This window comes from Anabrus simplex, chromosome 6 (assembly GCF_040414725.1).
Source record: "Anabrus simplex isolate iqAnaSimp1 chromosome 6, ASM4041472v1, whole genome shotgun sequence".
NCBI lineage: Eukaryota > Metazoa > Arthropoda > Insecta > Orthoptera > Tettigoniidae > Anabrus > Anabrus simplex.
In genome coordinates, this window is record NC_090270.1 from 173745488 (window position 1) to 173771791 (window position 26304).

The 26304-nt window shown below is 39.1% G+C and overlaps 1 protein-coding gene across 1 annotated transcript in view; it reads right to left on the minus strand.

Moving 5' to 3' along the window:
* Nucleotides 1–19428, minus strand: part of Rrp6 (exosome component Rrp6) — a 189046-nt gene extending 169618 nt beyond the window's left edge. The window contains exons 1-4 of the mRNA XM_067149157.2: nucleotides 19288–19428; nucleotides 17550–17683; nucleotides 17321–17432; nucleotides 10410–10523 (exon numbers count right to left, since the gene is read on the minus strand). Of these exons, the coding sequence (XP_067005258.2) occupies nucleotides 10410–10523; nucleotides 17321–17432; nucleotides 17550–17683; nucleotides 19288–19428 (501 nt within the window). The remainder of the gene's footprint in view (nucleotides 1–10409; nucleotides 10524–17320; nucleotides 17433–17549; nucleotides 17684–19287) is intronic.
* Between the last annotated feature and the right edge of the window lie 6876 nt (nucleotides 19429–26304).

Consider the following 26304-nt stretch of genomic DNA (forward strand, 5'->3'; position numbering starts at 1 on the left):
GGATAGGAAAGGCCTGGGAATTGGAAGGAAGCGGCCATGGCCTTAATTAAGGTACAGCCCCGGCATTTGCCTGGTGTGAAAATGGGAAACCATGGAAAACCATCTTCAGGGCTGCCGACAGTGGGGCTTGAACCCACTATCTCCTGATTATTGGATACCGGCCGCACTTAAGCGACAACAACTATCGAGCTCGGTTCTAAAACTATTTACAGTAGTTCCATTAAACATTATGAAATACCACTGCACATGTTGTGTTAAAGCCTTACAATTCCAAGTCGATATTCCTGGTTGGTATTCTGTGAAAACAAAAACATCGCAATGTCTTGACTATACTATATACTTGGATTTGGAGAAATACGGAAATTTTATAATTACCTTTATGAACATTTCTTGATTTTAGAAAAATTAGGAACAATGCCCAGTTATACCATTCTCAACCTTCTTATTATCTGCTAATGTACTTTTCTTTAAAGAAGTTTCATTCTAATGTGACTGAAGTAATTTTAATATTTCATAGTGTTTAATTTTTGCTTAGTTGTACTTAATTTATCTGCAATGTTGCGGTTGCACTTTAAAGAATAGTTCCTTTTGATGTGACTGGATAAAATGATCGTTAAAGTTTCATAATCCACAATTATTTTCTTAGTACTGTAGTACTTAATTTTTAAGGTACTCTGATACTCCAGAAACATGACTGTACACTCAGAATCTCTTCAAAAGAAATTTTGTCAATAAGCAAAAATGTATTCCAAAACAGAAAATACAATTAAGGTTATATGAGTTCCAGTAAAAACAGCCAAAGTGACAAAACTTTGTGACTCCATTAAGCAAAGATATTCAATAAAATGTAGGCCTATATATCCAACCCTTGTCCTGTTCTTTATGGGGTCAGGTATGAAGCGAGACAAATCTTTGTAGCAAGATTTTATGACTGGATGCCCTTCCTGATGTCAACCTCTCCATAGATCATCATCGTCATGAATTCCTTCCAGCGAGCCAGGCAGGATGTTTTAGAATGATGCATCTTCATATGTTACGGTCTTGCTATGCTGCTTCTCTCTCTCTACATTATCCCAAGTTTCTTCTCTCTTCTGTAAGTCTTCTCTAATCTGGTCCAACCACCCTTTTCTAGGGCATACAATCGGTCTTTGTCCCGGACTGATCTTCTCAAAATACTGCATCCGCTTAACGTGTCCCAGCCACTTCAATCTTGCAACCTTTCTTCCATGGACAGGCTGACCTGCAGGTCTCTTCATATCTGATCATTCCTAATTCTTTCATTGTTTTCTGTACAACTATCTAAGGAACTTCATTTCACAAGCTTGCAGTTGACTTCCTTCTCTTTTATGTATGATACAACTCTCCAGACTGTAAAGGACAGGATATAAGTTTTAAACATGGCCCGTTTAGCCCTCTGAGGAACTCCTTCGTCCCATACTATGACGAAAGAATTTGGATCCTTCTTACACCCTGTTCAACATTTCATTCTTGGCACTTCCATCATTTGATATTGTACTCTCCCTCAAGGATGAGGTTAAAAGGTGTATTTGTCCTGCTAACTTTCAGTACCACTGTTTTGCTCTTGCTCCCAATTAACTTATAATCTTCAAACTTGGTGTCTGGAAGAAACAATCTCCTCTGAACATCCCTCTCAGTTTCTCCCCAAATGGAAACATCATCAGTAAAAACAAATGCACTGAGATCTTCACTGTCTATTACTTTGAGTTCCTTTATAATAGTATCCATGAATGTAATGAAGAGCAATGGGGAGAAAAAAACTCCCTTGTTGGACAGCTCTTCTTGTTTTCAACCACTGAGATCTTCCATCTTCTCGTTGCACACTACTTTCACAACCATCATACAACATCTGAACTATTTTAATTAGTGCTCCTGGGATGTTATCTATAATAATAAAAGGAAGTGTTTGTTTGCCTGTCTGTGCGCGACGCCCAGCCAAATCTACGGCACCACCTCGAAGCAGGATTTTTAATGTTAGCTTTTGTTGGTGAGTTGTTAACAAAAAACCGGCTGAAAACATGTGTTGGGATATGACAATCTATCATGCTGTTACCAGGATTAAAAGCATACATTCACTGTCACTAGGCAGCCCACCTGGTGGCCATGATCGTTAAGGCGTTGAAGTCTAAATGGTCTAACACCATGGTTAGCCAGTTCGAGTCCCTTTGGTTGAAAAAATTTCACCATCAGGATCTTGGCCAGCAGGGTGAGGGGGAGGTGATGGTATACAATTTCTAATCACTAGATTGCGTGCCAAAAGATTGGATTAAAATTCCGAACCACTCCGCATTGCTCATATGGAGTGAGGGATATGACGCTGTTGATGGCGATTCATCTGGAGATGTTAAGCGTTGAGCAGACCCCCTCGGTGCTATTAGACAGGAGTAGGCTACGTGCCGGCACCGGGTTTCACCCTCTCCCTTCCTACTATTATACGTACGTGGTTTGAAAAGTTCTCGGAATGTACTAGAATTAAGTATCTTACCTCGGTGGAACTGCTTTTATTTTTCAACATAGTCTCCCTGTAGACTAATGCATTTGGTCCAGCGATGTTCCAATGCCTTGATCCCATCTCGATAATGAGATTCCTCCAGGCCTGCAAAATACCTCTCCAACTCAGCTGTCAGTTCTTCCCTTGTAGAAAATCTCCGTCCACCAAGGAAAATTTTCAGCTTGGGGAATAGATGAAAGTCTGATGGTGCCAAATCAGATGAATAAGGTGGACGTGGCAACAATTCGTACCCCAGTTCATGAAGTTTTGCCATGGCAATAACACTTGTGTGCGGCAGAGCGTTGTCCTGATGAAAGATGACCTTTTTCCTTGCCAAACCAGGCCTTGTTTCGCGTATCTTTTCCTGTAGTTGGTCTAGGAGGTTTGCATAGTATTGCCCCGTAATTGTTTGGCCAGTAGGAAGATAATCCATCAGCAGAATGCCTTTTGCATCCCAGAAAACTGAGGCCATGACCTTTCCGGCCGAATGCACAGCCTTTGCTTTCTTTGGTGGTGGTGAATCAGCATGTTTCTACTGCTTTGACTGCTGTTTTGTCTCTGGGGTATGGTAGTGGACCCAAGTTTCATCTGTAGTCACAAACCGGTGCAAAAAATCTTGTTGGTTGCACTGAAAACGGGCCAGGCTTTGTTCGGACATTTCCAATCTGGTGCGTTTATTGTCCAATGTCAAGAACCGTGGCACCCATATTGCGGATAATTTTTTCATACCCAATTCTTCGGGTAAAATATAATATATCCATTCAGAAGACATCCCTACAGCTTCAGCAATCTCCCGCACTTTCAGTCGACGATCCTCCACGGCCATTTTATGCACTTTTGCGATAAATTCTGGGGTCGTAACACTTTTTCGCCGCCCACTATGCGGATCATCATCCAAGCTCTCCCGACCAAATTTAAACTCGCTGGTCCACCTGGCAACAGTTGAAAATGAAGGAGCAGAGTCCCCCAATGTGTTCTGAAAGTCGGCATAAATTTCCTTTGCTTTCATACCTTTCTTTACAAAGTATTTAATCACTGCTCGAATCTCAGTTTTTTCCATTGTCACAAATCACTACGCGGGAACAACAACAAAGAGTCGTCACTACCACACTCCTGCAGCTAGAGCACTGACGTGCCACGTGTTCACTCACAAAGGATGTGTGATTATTGCGCGGGAACCTCGTTGCTCTAGCACTGACATCTAGCGGTGATTCCGAGAACTTTTCAAACCGTCCTCGTATATCATGTCATTAATTTCATCTCATTAATTCTGTGATGAGGTTGACATCAGGAAGGGCATCTGGTCATAAAAACCCGCCACGACAGATTTCACCTCACCCCATACCTGACCCTGTAGAGAAATGGGCAAGGGTTGGACAAACATTCACTGTCGCTTGGCAACTTACGTAACATACGTAATACAAGTCAAGGAACAATTTTTAAGTTTGTGCAGGAAGCCATATTCAATCCCCAACAGAAGGAGCCATATTTAGTCCATAACATCGGGAACTGTTTGTATGTGTGCGATGCCCAGCCAAATCTACAGCACGCAGAGATCTAAAATTTTTAACATACGTGGGAACAGCATTATTGGATCAAAGAGCAATTCTTACTCTAAGAAATGAAGCTGTCAACATCATCAACAAGCAACTTTTACAAGAATTAACAGGTTTTTTTACAAATTTACAAGTCTATCGACACGACATATAATTACAGATGAGGCTCTCAATTACATGACAGAGCTTTCAAACAACTTGGAATCACCTGGAAACTCTAACATCTTGTAGAGGACAACTGTGGCACCAATCATCCTTCTCAGGAATATGAATCCTCCTTCCCTCTGCTACAAATCATAACTCTCAGTGAAGAAACTGATGCCGAATATTATTGAAGCCACTATTAATGACTTGACATGCCACAGGCAAAGTAGTATTCATTCCTTGCATTCAAATCCTCCCTTTGGATATACCGTTTCAATTTAGACGCCTGCAGTTCCTCGTTTGTTGAGTTTTGCTATGTGCATCAACAAGGCACAAGGACAATTGCTTAAAGTTGTAGGACTCCCTCTTCAGAAACGGTGCTTCTCCAGGGTCTACTGTATGTGGGTTGTTCAAGAGTTGGAAAGGTAAAAACACTATACATCTTAGCTCCAAATGGAAGGACACTTAATATAGTTTATCCAGAAGCTCTTATGAGGAAAAATTAGTTTAATATTATTTGTACCATCCACCAATCCAGTATCTTAAGCATTGAAAGTAACGATATTATTAAAACTAAAATAATGTATTGCATGTTATAAATCACATTCCGTAATGACGGCTATCACTTTACAAATAAAAAGTATTTACTTCCCTTGTTCCCAAAACTTTTCCATTAATTGCCTGAGTGAAAAAATTAGTTCTTTGGTTCCTCTTTCTTCTAAATCCATGTTGTTCCTCTTCAAAATGGTCTTCCATTATTTCTCTCATCTTTTTTCTATAATCATCTCCATTATCTTAAGGCAGTATGATAACAGGGCGATGCCTCTATAATTGGTGCACTTCCTCCTACCTTTTTGAGTAATGCTATTATAATTCTTTTTTTCCAGTCATCTGGCAACTTGTTCTCTTTCCACAAAACTCCCGGTGTATTATAGGGATTCCACCTGCCTTAATCATGTCTGCTATTAGTTCATCTGCTCCTGCTAACTGTACACTTATCATTTTCTTTGGGGCATTTTCAGGCTCTACCCAAGTAACTCAGGTTGTTCCATCTGTAATTCATTAGTTCTTGTTCATACTCCTCTTTCAATAATTTTTCAAAATACCTCTTTCATCTCTTCTCTGATTCTTACCATGCCTCTGATAATGATCCTATCCTCTGTTTCAATAATCAATCATTACTGATCTGCATTTGGGCAGTCGCCCAGGTGGCAGATTCCCTATTAGCTTTAATGTCACCCATCTCTGACTTTTTTACTTTTCATCAGCCCATATAGGCTAACATTTTCTGATTTCCTTTACTATCTTCCTCAATTCTTTGGGTGAACAGTTCCCAGTTCTTCTCCTTTTCTTCTTTCACTACTCTTTTTTTCCTGGAGTTTTTTATTCCTGCATTCCTGTTCCAGTCTTCCTATCTTTTCATTATCCTTTGGTACAATTCCTTGAGCCTGATTGTTTTTCAACATCTTTGTTTTTCTTTGCCAGGTTTCTTCCTTTAATTGTATGCTTTACTCTATCATTCCACCAACTTGTTTCTTTCTCCTTGACTTTACCTTTTGTTTTACCAGGTACCCCGTTAGTAATATTAACTATTGTTGTTCAATTGTTGCTCTGTCTCATTTCTTGGCAATTTAGTTGCTATCAAAATTTGAAAATCGTTCTTGATTTCTTCATTTTTAGGTTTCCATTCTTCAAACTTTGGCAATACTTTTACAGCAACTGTAGCTATAACTATGCAATTTAGATCCACCATTAGAAGTCTGTGGTTGCTATCCAAGCTTTCACTTGGGGTAACTATCGTACTCTCATTTCTTCTCCAAATTAATTTATCAGTTATCACATAATCAATAACTGTCTTTGATTTTTAGTCTCAGCCATATCTAATAATCTTATGGGTAGCTTGTTTCTTGAAGATTGTTTCTACACACAAATTTAAAATATGTTCCCTCTCTACATTTCTTGTTCTATATCCAAAAGGGCCCATCACAATCTCATACCCAGATCTATAGACCCAAACTTGAGCATTCAGATCCACTATTCTCTTAATATTAGCTCCTCATATTTGAACTTCCAGATCTTCCAGGAACTATGTTTTCTCATCATCACTGCATCCTTGCTGAGGGGCATAAACTTGGACTATTGTAAACTAGAGCTAATGAGACAAAGTGATTGATGTGATATATGATATTAAAAAGGGAGAGGGTGAAGCCCGATGTTTGAACATAGTCTACTCTTGTTGAATAGCACCAAGGGGTCTGCTTAAGGCTTAACATCCCTGTCTGATGGTCGAATCACCATCAATAGTGTTTCACTCCATATGAACATTGCAGAGAAGTCTGGAATTGTATCCATGCCCTTGGCACACATTCTATAGTTCAGTTCTTATGAGTTTCGACTAGACACTTGAGCGCTGCCTTTTGGTGGAGACTGAGTGAATTACCGTATTTATGCGAATAATCCCCACCACCAAATAATCCCCGCACACTACTTTTAGGAAGTCTCATTTTGAAAAATGAAATTAACTGAAATTCCTTCCATCGAAATAGTAACTTAGGCATAAACAACCATTTCATATCACTCTGCGAGGTCCACTTGTTCTTTACGCAAATATGAACATGTAAATTTACGGATATAGCTGCCTTTCTTGAACATATTTGAGGTTCTGCTTCTCCGCACCCTGCCTGTTATGTGATATTATGGGGTTTCTTAAAACGCTGAATACAAAGGGCCGATTGCAGAAACGGTATTTAAACGATGTCTACGGTTAAACAAAGCCTAAAAATGGCTGCCGCATTGCAGAGACGTTATTTATCACTTAGACACTGTCTAAAACCGATGTTCAACCGGTCATGTTTAAACACTGCCGAGACTGAATCATAATCAGAGGTTATGTACCACGAAATATGTAATTTGTATTATCATGTTGAGACAATTCCGGGAAGAAAGGTTAGTCCACAGCCTCTCTGTGCGTCGCACACTGTTAAATCGCAGCAATTCGTTTGACATGCACAGGGAGATAATCATAAAATAAGGTTTCGCTTTACGAGAGACTTGCTTCTTGAGACTGACAAAGTGACAGTCCGGTAACTGTCCACTTGAATACAATTCTTGGCAACTGATATATTTTATTATGTACATGGGGTAATTTCCCTGGAATTATAGGTCACTTCGACTACATACATATCAGAATTACATGTCTCGATCGTCTGAGGGCTGTCGCATACATCAACCGGGAGGGATTCACTTATATTTACTACCAAGTAAACACACATAATAGTGAAAACTATAGGTTGTATGGGATTTTTATATATATAATCGTATAAGTTTTCGGCAACTATCAGATAGGAAAAGGCATGTGGTGATGATTATCGTTTAAAGAGGACTGGGGAAGAAGAGCCGTGGCAATAATAACAGCCCTAGTATTTGCCTGGAGTAAAAATAGGGAAACTACGGAAAACAATCTTCACGGCTCCCGATGATGCGTTTCGAACCTACGATCTCCAGAATGCAAGCTACATCCATGTGGCCCGTACAACACTCGGTTACATATTACTATTGCTTCATCTTCCCTTCGTCGAAGCTACCGTATTTATGCGTAGATTACACTCACTGTAACAACGCTATAATGAAAGCTACACTTCCCTGTACGGTGGCGTGTTGCTTTAGTGTTGATAATATTACGAGATTTAATTTCCTCCAAAAGCGATTCTCTTCTCTGTGGAAGTCATGTTCAGCAATATTTAAGTAATGTGTAGGAAGACAAACAGCTGACTGGCGTTCGGCGCGCGCACCGACGAATTTCATTGGTTGCGACAAGCAAAGAGTTGCATGAAAGATACTTCTGTCTCCATTTTCAAACCAAGTTTATGCAATGGAAGATCGTGAACGATTTAGACGTTGTTTAGGTAGACGATGTCTAACGCTTAAAACTAGTCATCGTTTCTGCAATCGGCCCAAAAGAATTACGATTTCACTCAAACTCAGCAACTATGAAACACTGTCGACACGCCGAAGTGAAAGTGCGAAAATTTACCCCTGCACGTTCCGAAAGACGCACTCTATCGTGACATGGAGAAATTATGAATTTAAATTACCATGTAAAATACTATTTTTTGAAATATAAAGGCAGTTTTAAGTTAAAAGACTGAATTGTTTTCCATTTAAATATGACAAATGGGGACAGTTTTCTTCCATCTGCGGTTACACAAAGCATAACAGTACACCCAACATAGAAAACTGGGTTAGCAGAAGCGTGTTGCCAATCTTGATGCAAATAAAACCCGCACCCCAATTTCATGGCTCAAATTTTTTTTAAAAATATGCGGGGATTATTCGCATAAATACTGTAATAAACAGCCAATCATAAGCAGCCAATCGCTCCAATAGAGCACATTAGACTCGAGTTTGGGGTTACCAGTGTTGTCGATCTGTTTACTGTAACCACGTGCTATCAGCTGTGTGTTGTATTGTGCTCAGTTCTTTTCGCAGTCTTTGTCAGTTTACTTGGTCATTCTTGACAAAGCACCAACAATGACAGCTAGAAATAACGAGTTGATTGAGTGGCTAAAAGAGCACAACATTTCGGTTCGTGATGACATGAGGATCTCATACATGTTGTGAAACAAAACAAGCCCTCGTACCCAGTTTACGTGGTGGATGAAACAGCCAGGAGGCATGGGCATAAAGCTGTTCACCACTCGGAAATGAGTGGTGTATTCCCTTTGTAGGATATTTTCCTTCCTTATGATGCCTTTGCTGGCGAGATGTAGTGTTTACAGTGCACTATGGGCTATATCAAATTTGTTACTTTCATTGACCTGTCTCAGTCTCATCCTTGGCTTAGACAATATGAAAGTGACTGAGGTATGAGTGATGCTAGTAATACCATTGCTTATGCAGCCAGTCCCTGTTATGAATGGTGTGAAAATATCGCTCATAGGGTCGGTTGGTGCATGCATTTCAGTGGGCTTGACAGACTGATATGACTCAGTGAGGAAAGCAACGATAAACTACCTCACTCCTCATTTCCCTAGCACGCCTCTTCAGTGACGCCTAGGCTATTTATGACAGCTGTTGGCGGAGCTGCAGAGGATCAAACCAGCCTTCAGGCTGAATACCCAACATACAACATACACAGGAGAAATTGAATCCATCTGCAACCTAAGCTCTTCTTGATAGTGAGTAGAAATTTCATTTCATTTTCTTGCATTTTATCTGTTCGAGCATTGATCTATTTTTTATCATATAGCCTTATCCTAAATATGTTATGTGTTATTGTAAATGTTATGTGAGTTAAGCATGTTGCTACAAACAATAACTGATTGTGGACTTATATTCACGTATATACATTTTCGTTTGTGTTATGTGTCGTGAACTAGCTGTTTGTACTCGTAACAATTTGGCACCAATGTCTGATTTCTGGTTAACTGTCAAGTTGAAACTCACAGAAACGGAACTATAGTGATTAGAAATCGTATATCAAATTGTATATCAACAACTCTCCCTCAGATAAACTGTGTTATCCAACTGAAGAATTATTGTGGATAATGACCATAATTTTCCAATTGGTGTGTGAAGTTTCAAAGTGTGTGTCTACCAGAGTATGTGAAACTTTGACTGACATTGTTCTGCCTGTACTGACAAAATCCCCTTTACTATGTGCACCTCATCTTCTGACAGTGGTCATAATGAGCAGTTAAGCATGATCAAAATAGCAATTCCTATCTTTCGCGAAACACAACAACATGTGTTGAACCTAAGTACCTAAATGGAAAACCTTTAAGTCGGAAAATATTCAAAGTTCAAGCTGGAGGGACATCTTTGCAGCGCTCCGAGGTTAGTAGTGAAGGATTGTAACACTACTGCATGTACAGGGTACCGGCTGAAGTGACAAGGCATTGTAAGCATGGCAGATGGCGATGACTGAGGCTATTGCATCTACTATAATGGTATAATATTTTATTAATGACTTTCTATAAATAAACAATACACAAAAGAGAAGGAAATCTCTCTCCTCTTACTCTCAACATACATGTCCGAAATTGGGGACAAGTGAATATGAATATAGAGCAAACTAGATTTAAGAATTCATCACATTTAAGTTTTTCACTTTGAGGAACAGCCATTAAAAGTTTGTCTTGACAACTAACATTAAAGCAGTAAGGTTAATATTACACCAATTATCATATTCTTTCACATACCTGAATGTTACGATTCCAGCTGCCACTCACAACACGAGTAGTATTTCCAGTGGCTTCAACCAACACCGGATCTGGATTGCGACGAATGCCAGCCAGCTCATCAAGATTACAGCCCTGAAAATGAAGAGAGTGAACAGAAAGAAGATATAGATATTTCCTAAATTGGAACTTTACAGAAAAATTATACTGAGTTTATAAATGACCTTTTGAGACCACATCAAAATAATGTGATGGGTCATGATCTGAAATTTCGTTGGTTATTACTTTGCTTATGGCAAATTATACACAAATTTAGAAAACTAATTTACACTAGCATCAACATTTTTTAAATCACTTCTGAAATACTCTAATGTTCTTGAAACTGAATTTAAATTGACTGGACTTCTAATCTATTTCCTGCTGTAGGCATTTCTAATCTACAGGGTCTTTTTTTCTTTTAGCTTGCTCCGCAGCACTGCTCAGAGCACAGCACGGCTGGCGCAATTACACTCCGCTGCTAGCCGGTATAATGCGCGCTTTTCCTCCCCACTACTCATAGCAATTCACACTTATCAAAATCCATTTTTAGTGAAACTATTAGTCTAAAATCTACCTGGCATTACATTTTATGTTCAAAATGTTGTCCCTCAGCTGTCAAACATGCCTGACACCTCGCAAATAGGTTTGCACACTCTGCAAATCTCAGCCCGTGTGATGTTCAAAATAATTTGTGTAATGTTCTCTTGTAGTTCTTCTCTTGTGTGAGGGTTGTTCACATACACTCTTCCCTTCAGCCTCCCCCACAGGTAATAATCACAGAGATTTAAATCAGGAGATTTAGGGGGATAATTAATCACATGATCTTCAAAAACTTCCCATACTACCTCCATAGACTGATTAGCAGTGTATGCCGTCGCTTTATTTTGCATTAAATAACCAATACTCCTTTCTTCTTCCATCAGCTCTTGAAAGAATGGTCTGAGAATGAAGTCTATATATCGATCAGACATGGAAAAATATAGGCCCTATAATTCTGCGAGCACTTACTGCGCACCATGAAGTGCACAGACGTGCAGCTGCTGGGGATTTTCTGCACACCAGTAGCGAATGTTTTGACTATTTACATAGCCACTTAAATGTAGCCATGCTTCATCACTACAAAATAAAAGTTCTGGGTCAACATACCCATCGTGAACCGACTGAAGCAACCAGTTACAAGACCGAACTCGAGCGAAACTGTCAGGTCCTCTTAAATATTGGGAAGGGGTGGGTTTGTACAGTTTTGCTTTTAACAGTTTTGTTGCTTTGTGGGCAGAAGATAATGATACATTAGCTTGTATGGCAAGACGTGACATGGATTTTATTGGAGTTCTTTCCAAGAGATCTCCTATTTAGTCAAGCTTTTCCTCTGTTAAAACGGTTCGTCTCCTGCGTGATTTCTTGTTAAGAATGGACCTGGTGGTGCGGAACTTCTTTACTAATTTACGTACCGTACTCCTATGCGGAGGGAGGATGCCAGGAAATTTGAGAATGAATCGAAAGCAGAACTGTGTATAAGAAGAATGCTTCGCATAGCACAACACAATGAACACACGCTGTTCTACTGTATACATCACTCGTTAAACACACGATTAATATTCCTACAGAAACTACACTATTTTAAAGCGAACACACTGAACACGCTACCAATACCACAGATGTTAAACTAAACTATTGCTGTGAAGCAATGGTTATAGCTACTGTACTGCATTAGAACATCTTAGCCGATTATGAAGCAATATCTCTCTCGGCAAATGAGTCACCGGCCGCGCTATCGTCTTCCGTGCATGTTCCCCGACACACGGAGCGAGCTAAAAAAAAAAAAAGACCATGTATTATACATAAAACATATTTAGTTATTTGGATATTACGTAGATATCTGGAGAATGATGTTTGTAATATAATTTTCAGCCTGTGTGCACCAAACACAAGCCTGGATTCCGTTATTTTGCTATAACAAACCATTTCCTAGCCTTAAAAGACCCTGTTGGTTTACAATTGGCTTTACGTCATGCTGACACACATAGGTCTTATGGTGATGATGGGACAGGAAAGGGTTATGAGTGGGGAGGAAGTGGCTGTGGCCTTAATTAAGGTACAGCCCCAGAATCTGCCAGGTGTGAAAATGGGAAACCATGGAAAACCATCTTCAGGGCCAACGGCAGTGGGGTTCGACTATTTCCCGAACGCAAGCTCACAGCTGTGCACCCCTACCCGCATGGCCAAGTCGCTCGCCCCCTGTTGATTTATATGGTTTTCCAACACTTCAGTCAAAGTCTGCATTTAGAGTCTCCTCTCTCTCTTTCAGAATAGAATGTTGAGTAACTACTGCTAGATCGTCAGCATAGCCAAACTTCTGAGAGGTGGTCGCAGGTAAGTCTGCAATGTATAAATTAAACAGCAATTGAGAAAGAACAAATCCTTGAGGGAGTCCAGTGTTGAGAACACTTGCTTTGTTTATTATTTACAACTATTTGGACCATTTTGTTTGTCTGCAGAACTTATACATGACTCCATATCGCCAACCCGCATCATAAACATGGGGTTGTTTGTCTGCAGAACTTATACATGACTCCATATCGCCAAACCCCATCATAAACAGGGGCTGACAAACTCTGCTCCACTCTAGCCATTTTTCAAAACCAGCCTCAGTATGCTTTGTTAATGCTAGTATAGTCCGCACACTTTATGTTGGTGCATTTGTGTACGGGGGTGAGGAGTAAGGAGGGAGGTGTCCCGGTATCGATAGTGCTACCAACCGAAGGAAAATTAAATCGGAATTGAATCGAGAATATGATCGATCGATACGAAGTTTCTAAACCGTTATCATCTTAAGCCAACAACTATGTCACATACACATTATATAACATTATAAAACTTTTCTCGATGCGAATCTTGTTCCTAGCATGAATTCTATACTTTGGCTTTGTTGTGTAAACAACAACAGTACTAGTACGTAAAGTGTACGCCAGATGTCGCACAACGATGCTTAAGCGATTCATAGTTTGTGTTTCAAAGGTTGCCAGTACGAATCTCGAAGATCGCCGAGGTCGACCGATTCAGCACTAGGGTGTAAATGCACCAACATAAAGTGTGCGGATAGTACTTGAGCTTCACAATTTTAAAGGGGTCTGAAACCTGCCCGTTTAGTTAGAAGAGTGTTGAATATCCGATGGATTATCCTGTTGTAAATTAGCTTTCCCAGGGTTTAAAACAAGCACTCATTAGAGCAACTGGCCTTTAACTTTCAGGGCAATCAACAGGTTTACCTGGTTTAAGAACAGCTAGAATTTTCGTCCGTTTGAACTCCATGGAAGTTTTCCTGTAAATAAGATATTACTTTAAAATTTGTAGTAGATATTTCCTTGCATTCTTACTGCAGTGTGTTAATAGATCAGTGTGTATCATCGAAAACTGGTGCCTCCTTAATTCTTTATTCCTCTCAGTGCAACTAGAAGTGCATCTTCAGAGAAGGAGGCAGAAATACTTGATGAAGTAGCATGGGCGCCCATGCCTGGGGGCAAAGTGGGGGACCTCCCCCAGCTCTCGCTGAAAGGGAAAAATCTAATATAGTCAGATGTTTTTCTTTCCAGAAAATGATTTTAAAATGGGTATTACATAGAAGTGGTAGGGGATACCGTGTGTGGTATTCTACCGTGGAATACAAGTCGCCATTCATCTTCCAAAATATTAAATATACTACATATCCCCAGGTCTAGCCCCCCCCCTACAAACTATCCTATGGGCACCCTTGTGAAGTAGTGCAATGTGCCTTTTCATATCATATAGTTGTTGCTTTATCAACTTTTTGTGGAGTTTCTCAGGTTTCACTTTCAACAAGCTAATAATGCAACTGGCAGCTTGATAGGGAATTACAACTGGTTTGGTCTGAAGGATATGGGAAACTCTCCAGTGGGTTTAAAAAAAAAAAAAGACTGCAAGCCTTTCTGCTGGAGTGCTTAAAGCTCATTTCCATAGTTCCTAGTTCCTGTCTATCTACTTCACCTGGCTTCAGACGGTGGTCATCAGCAACACCATCGTCACAACTCTAAAGTCACTGTAAAGCTGTTCACATGCTTCAATCCATCCTGATATACATTCCTTCCTCACTCCCCTGGGAACATTTTAGCAGTTGATAATACTGCTTTTGCAAACCTATATACCTAACTGCCGACATAAGGTGGGATCTATCTCATGTTACTATCGATATCAGCTGAGTACTTTTCCTAACTGGCTTTATCAAACTTCCAATGTGGGAACAGAGAGGAACTAATAATAGATATCTGAATACCTACTTCCACAAGAACTGGGCAATGATGGCTGTGTGAAAAGTTTAGAAGCACCTTACAGGCAAGTTGAATCCCTGATGGTCACTTGAGACAAACTCAAATCAGGATTAGTTTCAGAATTCCATCTCCCAGTCTTGAATGTACCAGTCTCTTTGGGACTGCATATGAGGTGTATATTTTAAAGTTCTGACCATATGACCAGCTTTTCTCCACGTACCCAATACTCAATGGATATCCCTGTTGAGAATGATGACTGTTAAAGTCACCGACATAAACCGCAGGATGATCTAAAGTTGGGAGAATAAATCAGGCCATTAGACTGATGGAGGTTTGTAGACATTTAACTAACATTACGTTTTCAACCTCTATTATGATAAACACAGTCTTCATTACTTGTTGAAATTAGATGAGCTTGCATTTGGGAGATAGTGGATTCAAATCCTATTGTTGGCATCCCTGAAGATGGCTTTAAGTGGTTTCCCATTTTCACACCAGGCAAATACTGGGGCTGAACCTTAATTAAGGCCATGGTTGACATCAGCACGAGGGGTCAACAGAAATGTAACCATGGACGTGCTATGTTAGGGTGACCAGACATCCCTTATTTTACAGGACTGTCCCTTATTTTTCTAAAGTCTCTTGTTGTCTCAGCAAAATATATATGAGACACGTATTGGCCCCGTTTTTCGTGAATCGTCCCGTATATTTTAAAATACTGCATTTAAACTTTATTTATCACAAAGTTCTGATGTATATTTCTCATTGTGTAAAGTTTGGTTGGCACTAAATGTAACAAACCAATGAGACAGATGAATATACAATGTAAATATAGCAACTTATAATCCTGCATAGTGAACATTGTTTTTACATGAATATATCTCATGGCTGGGAGTCATCCGAAAATTTGTGAAACGTGACAAAATGTGACAAAAGTGACGTCACATTAGGTGTTACCGTAGGTCTTGGTCGCAGTAGACGCTCTATGAAATTATGCACATAAATCGTTCGTTGTCAATATTTGAGTATCATTTACAGTGTTGCCAACTTAGCGGATTTTCCGCTAAATTTGGCGGAATTAGAACACTGTCGGCAGAGAAAAATATCATTTAGCGGACAGCAGACTTTTTGGCGAAATTCTAGATTTATTATAGCAGAATTTAGTGTTTTATCAATTTTACGGTTTAAAAAAAAATTGTACTCCAGTCTGTCTCCGAGCTATTCCGTATTTCTTATCAGGAGCTAGTAATCACATGAGGAAAACATGTTATTTGGATTTGATGTTATGAGACCATGGTAATGAGTGGGGAAAGCGTACTTATCTCTTAGTTGACGAATGATGACAGATAATGAAACTGTGAGAGAGAGTAGAATTTATATTTATGCTATGAAGGAAGACCGTTTAATGAACTGGCCTGTTTTGTGTGTGGCCCTTGAGGTAGGGGATTCAGCTAGTTTGCACCCGGCACTAAAACGCCTACAAGTTTTAGCTCGCCGGCTCGCAGGCAGGCGGTTAATCCCAGTGAAACTCACAGATCATGTGAGTGCAGACATTTACTTTTATTATTATTATTATTATTATTGCTCATTATTTGAGATTGGATTTCTTGGCGGAATTTTAGTGGAATTTTAGTAGTATTTAGCGGATATTGAAAATATAAGTTGGCAACACTGATCATTTATTGAAAGGCATATTCATGATCATTAGCTTTTGCAAAGGGAAAAGTTTCCTTTTTGCAACACTTTATGTAGGCCTTCTGGAAATGGGCCAGTTCCATTTTTAATAATAATCAGTACTTGTTTCCTATTAATAAATGGTATTTTCTGTGAGGTCTGAGCTCGTGTTAAGAAATTCTAATCTTAAAATAGCACCTAACAATCAATGGTAGTTGAAGTGTCCCACATTTTCATTATTTTAATCTGGTCACCCTTTGCTATGTATTAGTTCCATCATCAATGGGTACAACGGGTAGTACAAAAATACAACATTACTAACTTCAAAAGGAGCCTCCGTGGCTCAGACGGCAGCGCGTTGGCCTCTCACCGCTGGATACCGTGGTTCAAATCCTGGTCACTCCATGTGAGATTTGTGCTGGACAAAGCGGAGGCGGGACAGGTTTTTCTCCGGGCACTCCGGTTTTCCCTGTCATCTTTCATTCCAGCAACACTCTCCACTATCATTTCATAGCATTTATCACTCATTAATAAATCACCTTGGGAGTGGCGACCCCACTGCAATAACAGCCTATATATGTTTCATTAATTACATCCCTGACCCGGTCAAAGACTGGAAAACAGGTTGTAGGTTTTCATTTTCACTAACTTCCAAAAAATGGCCAGGTGGCTTTGCAATATTTTTTTTGCGTTGGGTCTCTTCCTTCTGGTATAAAAACAAGTATCAGATTTTAGCTTCCCTCATATCACAGATGTCACACTCGTATATATAAATAAAATTCCTGTAGGCATTTTAAATTTATATCCATACCTTTGTTCAAATTTACTGAGCTCTTACAAAATATCAAACATTTTCCAATGGAGGGCTACAAAACTTATCATAAATTATCTATTATGCTAGCAAAAATACATATAATAAATAAGAAAACTTACCACCCGTTCAAGAATAACATCATTTGTGTCCACAATCATGTCAAACTTTTCTTCTAAATCACGTCGAGAAATATTTCCATTTATCCCTTGATGACGTAATATCATTGTTATCCTACACAAACAGCAAAGAAATACATTTATGAAATCTTATATGGTTGTTGTCAAGAAATTAAATCACTCAAAGATTAAATTTGAAAACTGAAAACAAAAATTATTAGTAGGTACTCACAGATCCAGGATTCTATTTCCTTCAGTTTCCATAATGCGATGAAACACTGGGTAGCTAGAATATAGATCCCAGTTAAGACCTGATGGTAAGCCGCTGGATGATTTGGTGGCTTCCATAACAGCTCTAAAACCTGCCTGAAATATAAAATTTGAAGCAATAATTTTATAGAGACAAGAGTTTCACAGTATTTTTAATTGGAATAAGCAAATGAAAACTATGTTCTTGTATCTCCTTGAATTGCTATCATGCCACTCCATGAATGATGTAATGGGAATCTGGTGGCTGCTTCCTTCCAGCCTTCGCTTCAGTCAATACTGATGTCAAGAATTACTTCAAATAGGTTACTCGTCTGTCAGTATTATCTGCGCACTTTTTAGCGATAGATTTACACCCTAGTGCTGAATCGGTTGACTTCGGTTATCTTCGAGATTCGTATTGGCAACCTTTGAAACACTAACTAAGAATCGCTTATGATCGCTGTGCGACATCTGGCGTACACTTTATGTACTCATATTGCTGTTGTTCACACAGCAAAACCAAACTATAGAATTCATGTTAGGAACAAGTTTTGCATCGAGAAATGTTATATAGTATTATATATTGTGTATGTGTGACACAGTTGTAGGCGTAAGATAATAAAGGTTTAGAAAATTCATATTGATCGATCATGTCGATTCTAATAATACGGTAATGTTATTTGTTTTACGTCCCACTAACTACTTTTTAAGGTCTTCGGAGACGCCGAGGTGCCGGAATTTAGTCCCGCAGGAGTTCTTTTACATGCCAGTAAATCTACCGACACGGGGCTGTCGTATTTGAGCACCTTCAAATACCACCAGACTGAGCCAGGATCAAACCTGCCAAGTTGGTTTGAAGGCCAGCGCCTTAACCGTCTGAGCCACTCAGCCCGGCCATATCGATTCAATTCAGATTTAATTTCCATCCAGTTGGCAGTATTACCGGAAACAGCAGTGCTCCCTCCTTACTCCTCAACCCAGTACAAAAATATATCAATAAAAAGTGCATGTATAGTACATGCGCTCCTTATAACCCATGCAGGCTCAATTCAAATCATATCACTTTACAGACAAAATATAAAGTAAATAATACAAACATACACACTACACCAAGTGGAAATACATTTTGGATATTCTCTCAGAAGAAGTATACAGCAGTAATGCAGGGTGTAACAATAAGATAGGCCAAACTTTCAGGAAAACATAGAAGAACATGCTACGGCAGGTAGATGCATGTGACAAAATGTGTGACGAAAGTGACGTCACATTAGTTGGATTCATCGTTTCAATGCAATCGACCATGGGAAAAGAAATTTGTGTTTAGAGTAACTTAAAGGTCTTTGTAAATTCACCACTCGTTAGTGCTCTTTAGTGTGTCCCATAAATGTGGCTATCGGTGGCGGCCAGTATTCTCTTTGGTGCGAGCAGGACATTTTGAACATTTCATGTAAGAGAGAATTTAATGTGGTTCGCTGATATGTTCTGTTCCTGTATTTTCCCCTCATGATTAATTTACAATGTAGAGTTGTAGAAAATGAGTTCTAACATGGAAATAAAGCATTTCCGGGCCCAGGTCCATATAATATATTTTCTTCTTCTACGTGTGTGGAGTAGGTCTAGAAAGTTTGGACTTTATTGTTACACCCAGTATAATAGTAAACATATAATACTTCAAATGGACTTCATACACGAACACGTGCGATAACAACTGAGAAATTTACCTGTGTGAATTCTTCAATACTGCCATAGCCAGGTAGACTAATGTTTCTGTTTTCTGTCTCCGGAGACTCGACTTCCACAATATCCATGTCTGTCCCACTATTTACCAAAGCATTAGCCGCTGACGAACTTCTCGCAGCCATCTTTAGTTTATTTGTTTTTTGTTTGTTAAAAGTTAACCAGTGTGACCAATAGTAGTATAATTATTGCCAACAATGTACCTTGAATTTCTCTTCTGCAGAAGCTCTGTAAATTGCGGAAAGGCAGAGTTGGATTCGACCATTTCAGCGCAATCGACCATGGAAAAAGAAATTTGTTTTTAGAGTAACTTAAAGGTCTTTGTAAATTCACCACTCGTCAGTGCTGCTTAGTGTGTCACATAAATGTGGCTATCGGCAAATAGGGTACAGACAATACGCGACACTCTGCGAGATATCGAGAGACAGCGATTAGAGCACTATCTAGCGGAGGAACTTGGAGTTACTGATTCTGTCATAAGACCACGTCTAAATGCGTCTATGAAAGCAATATCTGACATTAAGCACCTGAGAAACTTGTCTTTAGAAACGGCCATAAAACTCTTTCATCTAAAAATCAGCCCTATAGCAACATATGGCTTGGAAAACATTTGGGAACATTTGAGTATGAAACAGTTAGATAAAATCGAGAAGTTAAAGGCAATCTACTTGAAACGGGCTCTGTGCCTCTCCAAATATTCTCCTTCCCGGCTCGTGTATAAGCTATCCAGAGAGGGATTTTATGTGGAAGAGCTAAGGTTACAGTTGTTACTTCCAGCAACAACACCCTATATACATCTGCTTCGAGACCTACGATCGAAGAAGGCTGACATCTGGGAAGATTTCTACTCTACCGATGCCATGCTAAATCGCGAGTGGGTTCAAGGTGGATATGAACTGCGACACCTGCTGACAAGGTTCTCCGTTCATGGGTTCCATTATAAACTGTGTAATATAAAGCGTTATCATGAACCAGGTTTGAACTGTGTATGTTTAAGATGTGGTGCACACTGTACTAGGTACCATATTTTAAATTTCAAACAGCGATCAGAATCACTGGTGAAATTTTGCAACGAAGACTAATGTTTTATATAGTAATTCTTTGCACATTGTGCGCGTTAAATAAATTATTATAAGAGCACGCGTATTTGTTTGTGAAGTTTTTGGCGTTATTTATGCGTTTGAATTAAGTTGACATAAATGGTAGCGTGTGTCATTCATTTATATCTCCTCTCAATATGAGTGGAAAGATATGTGCTGTATTTGGCTGCAATAACTATGAAGTGCAGAAGGATTCCCGGTCTTTTTTTCCGTTTCCCTCGTGACAAGAAAAAAATAAATGTAAGTAAATATTGTGTTTGCATACATATTCTTCAAGTGACACGAGATTTTTATAGTACTTCCTAAACTTCTGACCTGCGCGACCCATATTTAAACTGGCTTAAAGTATAATAAGCTTATTTGATTGTATAGTGCAACTGTTAACCTTCAATACCGATGTGTTGTTGTAGGTGTGATCTGTGGGTTTGATTTAATTAAGGAAAATGCATATGCGTATGTGTGTGGCTGGTTGCGTTCCAAGTTACCCTATTTGGAATGCCACAATGCGTTGTCAAACACTGAAGAAAATATGGGTGATTGAAGAAATGTACATATTTTGTTGAAACAATATAATGATGCAAATTCGCTTTACCCTAATGTAATGGCAAGTATTGCTTATAGGAAAGTCTGAATGTTTTTGAGACTAAATTTATAGATTGTTTTCGCTAAAACTAAAAAGTAATGCATAAATGACAGATCAAGCCTTTTCACAGCAGTCCTTTTCACATCTTGATTATGTATCTAATTTTAGTCTTTAAATAATAACCTGTCGAATAATTCTTCATTCATTTATCCAGAATTGCTTTAGCAACTTTGAAGTCAATATCTTAGTAACACTTTCTTTCTATACGTAATTTATTTATCCATTTCCGTATGTAAATTTAGCGCGAATTTCCATGTCACGCCACTAGGAGCGGCACTTGCGAATTGTCTCCCATTTTAACAAGGCTAAATCCGGAAGTGTCGCGTATTGTATTTATAAATAGCAACACGACACCTTCATCTCCCTTTCTTCTCTCCCACTCTCCCTTTCGTCAGCTCCTAACTCACATTCTTGACTATTCCTAGAAAATATCTGGAGTGACCCATATAGACTCCGAAAACTAATACTTCGAAACCTTCATTTGTAAAAATCGCTAGGTATCTCTGTGTATTCCTAGATGTCCCAGGATCTGTATTAATCCATTTGAGCCCGTCGTTCCATTGTTGGAACATGAGCTCAACAATGTACGTTTCCTCGTGGTCATAGTTTTTGGGGAAATTTATCCTCCTACAATGTTACGTTGGTTATTTTGAAGGTATACAATTCTAAAGTTTAACAGTTGTAACAATGAAGAACTGAATTCTCCTTAATTAGTTTATTAGTTGTCCCATCTTGAGAACAGCATGTGCTCGTCGGAAAGGTAAGTTATAATTCCTTAACTTTTGCCTTCGAAATTGTGATTCCCTTGGAATATAATCTTTAATGGATATGCCTTTCTTTAGTCAGGAGGATATTCTGATAAGTTGAAAAATTGACTTCTAAATTACCGTCAAACATAAATGTTCCAATATTGGAACAACTGGCGCGAGAGGGTACCGTGAAAAGTTGTTTCCCTTTCAAACATTTTATGAGTGACTAACTTTTATTTTAAGGGGAAATGTCACAATTGGTATAGAAACTACGTAGTTGAAATACAGTCAGTACTCTCTTTTTAAATGTGTTAAAACGTGTATTACCGAACAGCGTCACTGAACTTTATTTATAGAAATTGCTTTTATGGTACTTATATTACTGACTTTATTTTCCACAGATTGACTGTAGATGAAATTGCTGACATTCTGGGAGTAGACGATGACATATTGGGAGCCAACATAATTATCTCGCCACCAGATACCTGGGAGGTATCATATGAAGATAGCGGTGAGGAAGATGAAGCAGTTATTGATCGGCTTTCTAGAAACCAGCTTCCTGCTACTGCAGAGGCCATCGTGACAGCTGTAAGGGATGATGAGTTAAGAGAAGAAACCCTGGGCTGCAGAAATGATGTTCCTGATCTTTTAGAAATACATAATACTGCTTCTACGTCTGGTGACACAGCAGTGCCTCACAAAAAGAAGAAATGTGTTATTCCTGAAGAAGACGACTGGTCGAATGTTGATTTGCCCCTGTGCAACGAAAGATAATGGGTGGTGAAACAGTGGCTACAGTGTCGAACTGTTCGAAGTATTCTTTGGTGACATGGTTTTGGAAATGTTTCCAGACATTACAAATCTGTATGCTTTCCAGAAGGGCTTAACAAATCTAAATGTTACAGTTGAAGAACTTAGGGTCTTTTTTGCAGTACTGTTATTTTCTGGTTACTCTCAGGTCTCCAGGCTTAGAATGTACAGGAAATATAGTCCAGACTGCCATAACGAAGCCATTGCTAATGCTATGTCCAGAAACAGATTCATACAAATTATGACAAATTTGCACGTTTGTGAAAATAACCACTTAGAAGCAGGTGATAAGTTTGCGAAGGCCACACCTTTGTGGAAAGCACTGAACAAAAGGTGGCTTGAGTTTTATCACGGGGGGGGGGGCATCAATATTGCAGTAAATGAAGCGATGGTACCGTACTACGGCAGGCATGGCACCAAGCAACATTTAAGCGGTAAACCCATAACATTTGGGTATAAAGTATGATGTATGTGTAGTCGATTAGGATACCTCATCCAAGGTACGCCGTACCAAGGAGCAAGTACAGGGAACACCAATCTACAGCTTGGAGTTGGTGGGTCCGTTTTCATGGATTTGGTGAAAGTGCTTCCAAGTTATCGGAAGTATAATATCTTTTTCGATAACCTTTTCACTTCGCTTCCCCCCTTGAGAGAGCTCAGAATTTTGGGACAAAATGGAACTGAAACTGTTAGGAGAAACAGAGTTGAGGAGGCACCTTTGTCAGACCCAAAACAGCTTTCAAAAAGACTATGTGGTACCTTTGAACAAGTAACTGATAGCCGTTCTGGCACCACTCTTGTTCAGTATAACGACAACCGTGTTGTACCTGCTGCGTTCACACAAGCTGGAGTGTCTCCTCTAGGAAAAACAAAGAGATGGAGCAACGTTGAAAAAAGGACCATTGAAGTAGAACAGCCTAAAAGTGTGTCACTCTACAACCAGTATATGGGAGGCGGAGAACATATGGACGGAAATGTGTCTAAGCTGAGAGTCTAAGCTCAGTGCTTCAGTAAATGATACCTGGCTTTTATAACGTTGGACACCTTCTTAAAAATCAGTGCCCTCAGAGTTTCTTGCATTTACCCGCCGCATAACAATGAGTTGCCTGCAGAAATACAAGCAAAGATCAATTATTGGCAGACCACTTTCGAATCAGCAGGTATGGGCTGTAGACAAAAGGGTCACTAGCGAAGTGCGTTATGACAACCATGGACACCTCATCATAAAGTCTGAGAAGCAATCTCGATGCGGCCAGTGCAAAAAGAACTCTAAAGTGTAACGTCTCCTTACATGTGAACTGCTTTGTTCTATTCCATCAGAAGTAGACTGTGAGATACAATGTGATATTAAACTTTTTTGAAAGCTGATTAGCGTTTGCGTTTTTGTATTAGTGACCACTGTAGAATGTAACTTTTATCTGTCTATTAACATTTTTTGCTTGAATTGTATAAAATATTGTTTCTTAACTTGTTTTTCTTTAAAAAATAAGAAACTCAGTCACTGTTTTCCACAAGAAGTTCAGATCGGTAATACACTGAACAGGAGAGATCACGTCACCCTCCTGAGCCCGCTGTTCCAATAATGGACATGCTCAAATTACAAGGTCAGTGACCTCATAATGGACTAATATCACGAATACCTGTTTTTATATTGAGATTAATTATTTCAAAAATAAATTGTTAAAGATTCCAGTGGCGGCTGGTGGTTTAAAAGTTCAGTGGTGTACAATTTTTACCAATGATATAATATGATTCCAGGCTAATATTCAAATCTAGATAAATCAACAATACTTTTTATTATTAAAAATAAAACAAACATTTTACATTTCTATTTTCAGGAATATTACTATAATGCATTAACATTTTTTTCATTAAAAAACTCTTTTACCATATTGAAATGAAAAAATTGAGGTAGCCTAATTCCGGTATTGAAAAAATATCCTTTTGTAATGTATCTGGTTTCGAAATTAAATGTCGCGTGGGCCTACCCATTCGTTTCACCTCAGATTTTTCCTGGGCAGTACGTTGCGGAAAAGGCCTAGACATTAAAGACTGCACCGAATTCATGATCTGGCAAAATACCACTAACTGATAAAAACCACAATAATAAAAACACACATGCTGACACGAATGTTTACACAATGAAATCAATAAGCTGCTTAGCTTGTACGCACATAACAAAGCTCACTACTAAACTGAAAGAAATGGCGGTGTTTATTTTCAAATGTAGAGCCATTAGTTACATATCCAGCCACGACCGATTTGATGCGTCGCTCTAGCCGTCCTCCTCTTGTTAGCTCCTTACGTAGCGCAGCGAGAGATCCAACCGGCCGTGATCCAGGAGATGAACTTCCATCCGGTGTCGCTAGATGACACTCCTGTTCTATAACAGAATCTCACATTGAGCAGCAACGGTCTCTAGCGACTTTGCTAGTAGTTGGTTACGTAGGAGCACGGTCGATTTGATGCTTCGCTCTAGCTAGCACCTCAGCGCAGCGAGGGATCCAGTCGGCCGTGGTAGGTGAAGCCAGGTTGATAAACCTCCATTTAAGCGATGTATAAGAAGCCACGCCTATCTTTCCCTCTCCCCGTGCACTTCTCTAGTAGCCTAAACGCACACTTCTAGCAGCCCCGCGCGCCCCTCGAGCAGCCGAGGTTTCATCCTACCTCAGATTGACTTCCCGCTGCAAACTTTTCTGCTCCTGCAGTGAACATCTCGAGTACCGGCTTGTAAAGTACCCTGTAGGTTGTGACCTGTGTGTGTATTCACTATTTTAATTATTTTTAAAATAGACGTTTTTCTCTTATTTTAATGAATTAAATAATAAGTATTTTTTCTTTTATGGGGTATATGTTCTTCTACTTAATTATTTATTATTATATAAAATTATACTTTGTTATCCGAGTGCGCACTCATATTTCTATTGCTTTAAAAATTGATTTTAATCCATAATTCAAAGAGGTTATTTAAACTGTACTTATTTGTGCTTCAGTTTTCATTCATCAATTTTTATTTTCCTAAAGTTCAATGTATTGAAATTTAATTTTGCTTTCATTTAGTAGTTAGTAACACCTCAAGTAGCTAGTTATGATCCTGCCCTTTTCCTTTATGTCCTCCACGCTAATATATTTAATGCTGCTGCTGCTCGATGGTAAGTATTTTGCTTATTGTGCTCATTTGGTGCCATTTATGGGTTTTGATTATCATTCCTGTTTTTATCTTCACCGGGTTGCACTGATCTTCGAATATCGCTCTTTTCTGTGTTTAATCCGTAGTGAGTGGGAGAAGAATTGAAATTTTTCGCCCAGTGACGCTTCATCTGGGCCTAGTTTTTATTTGTGATAACATTCAATGAATGTGTGGTTTTGAGTAGTAGGTACCTTAGTTTTACACCTTACTTTCTAATCATCCCTATTTTATTTTGTGAAAGTAGTATTTTACAGCTCTGAACGTGTTCTGAGCGTGACTGTTTTAACAAATGTTTGTATTCTGCGGTAATTCAGAGAATGAAATGCCCCCTCGTGTTAGCTGCCAATTATGTACTTTAACGTCTAGTCATGCTTTCTTTTGTTGCAGGTACTCCAAGTGTTCTACCTTTCGAAGATTGCTGTCTTTTTTCCCTGTTTTGTGGGAAAATGAAGTGGAAGTATTTTTATTTTGTTTCGTACACGCTGTGCTTTTATTTTTGTTCCGTATAG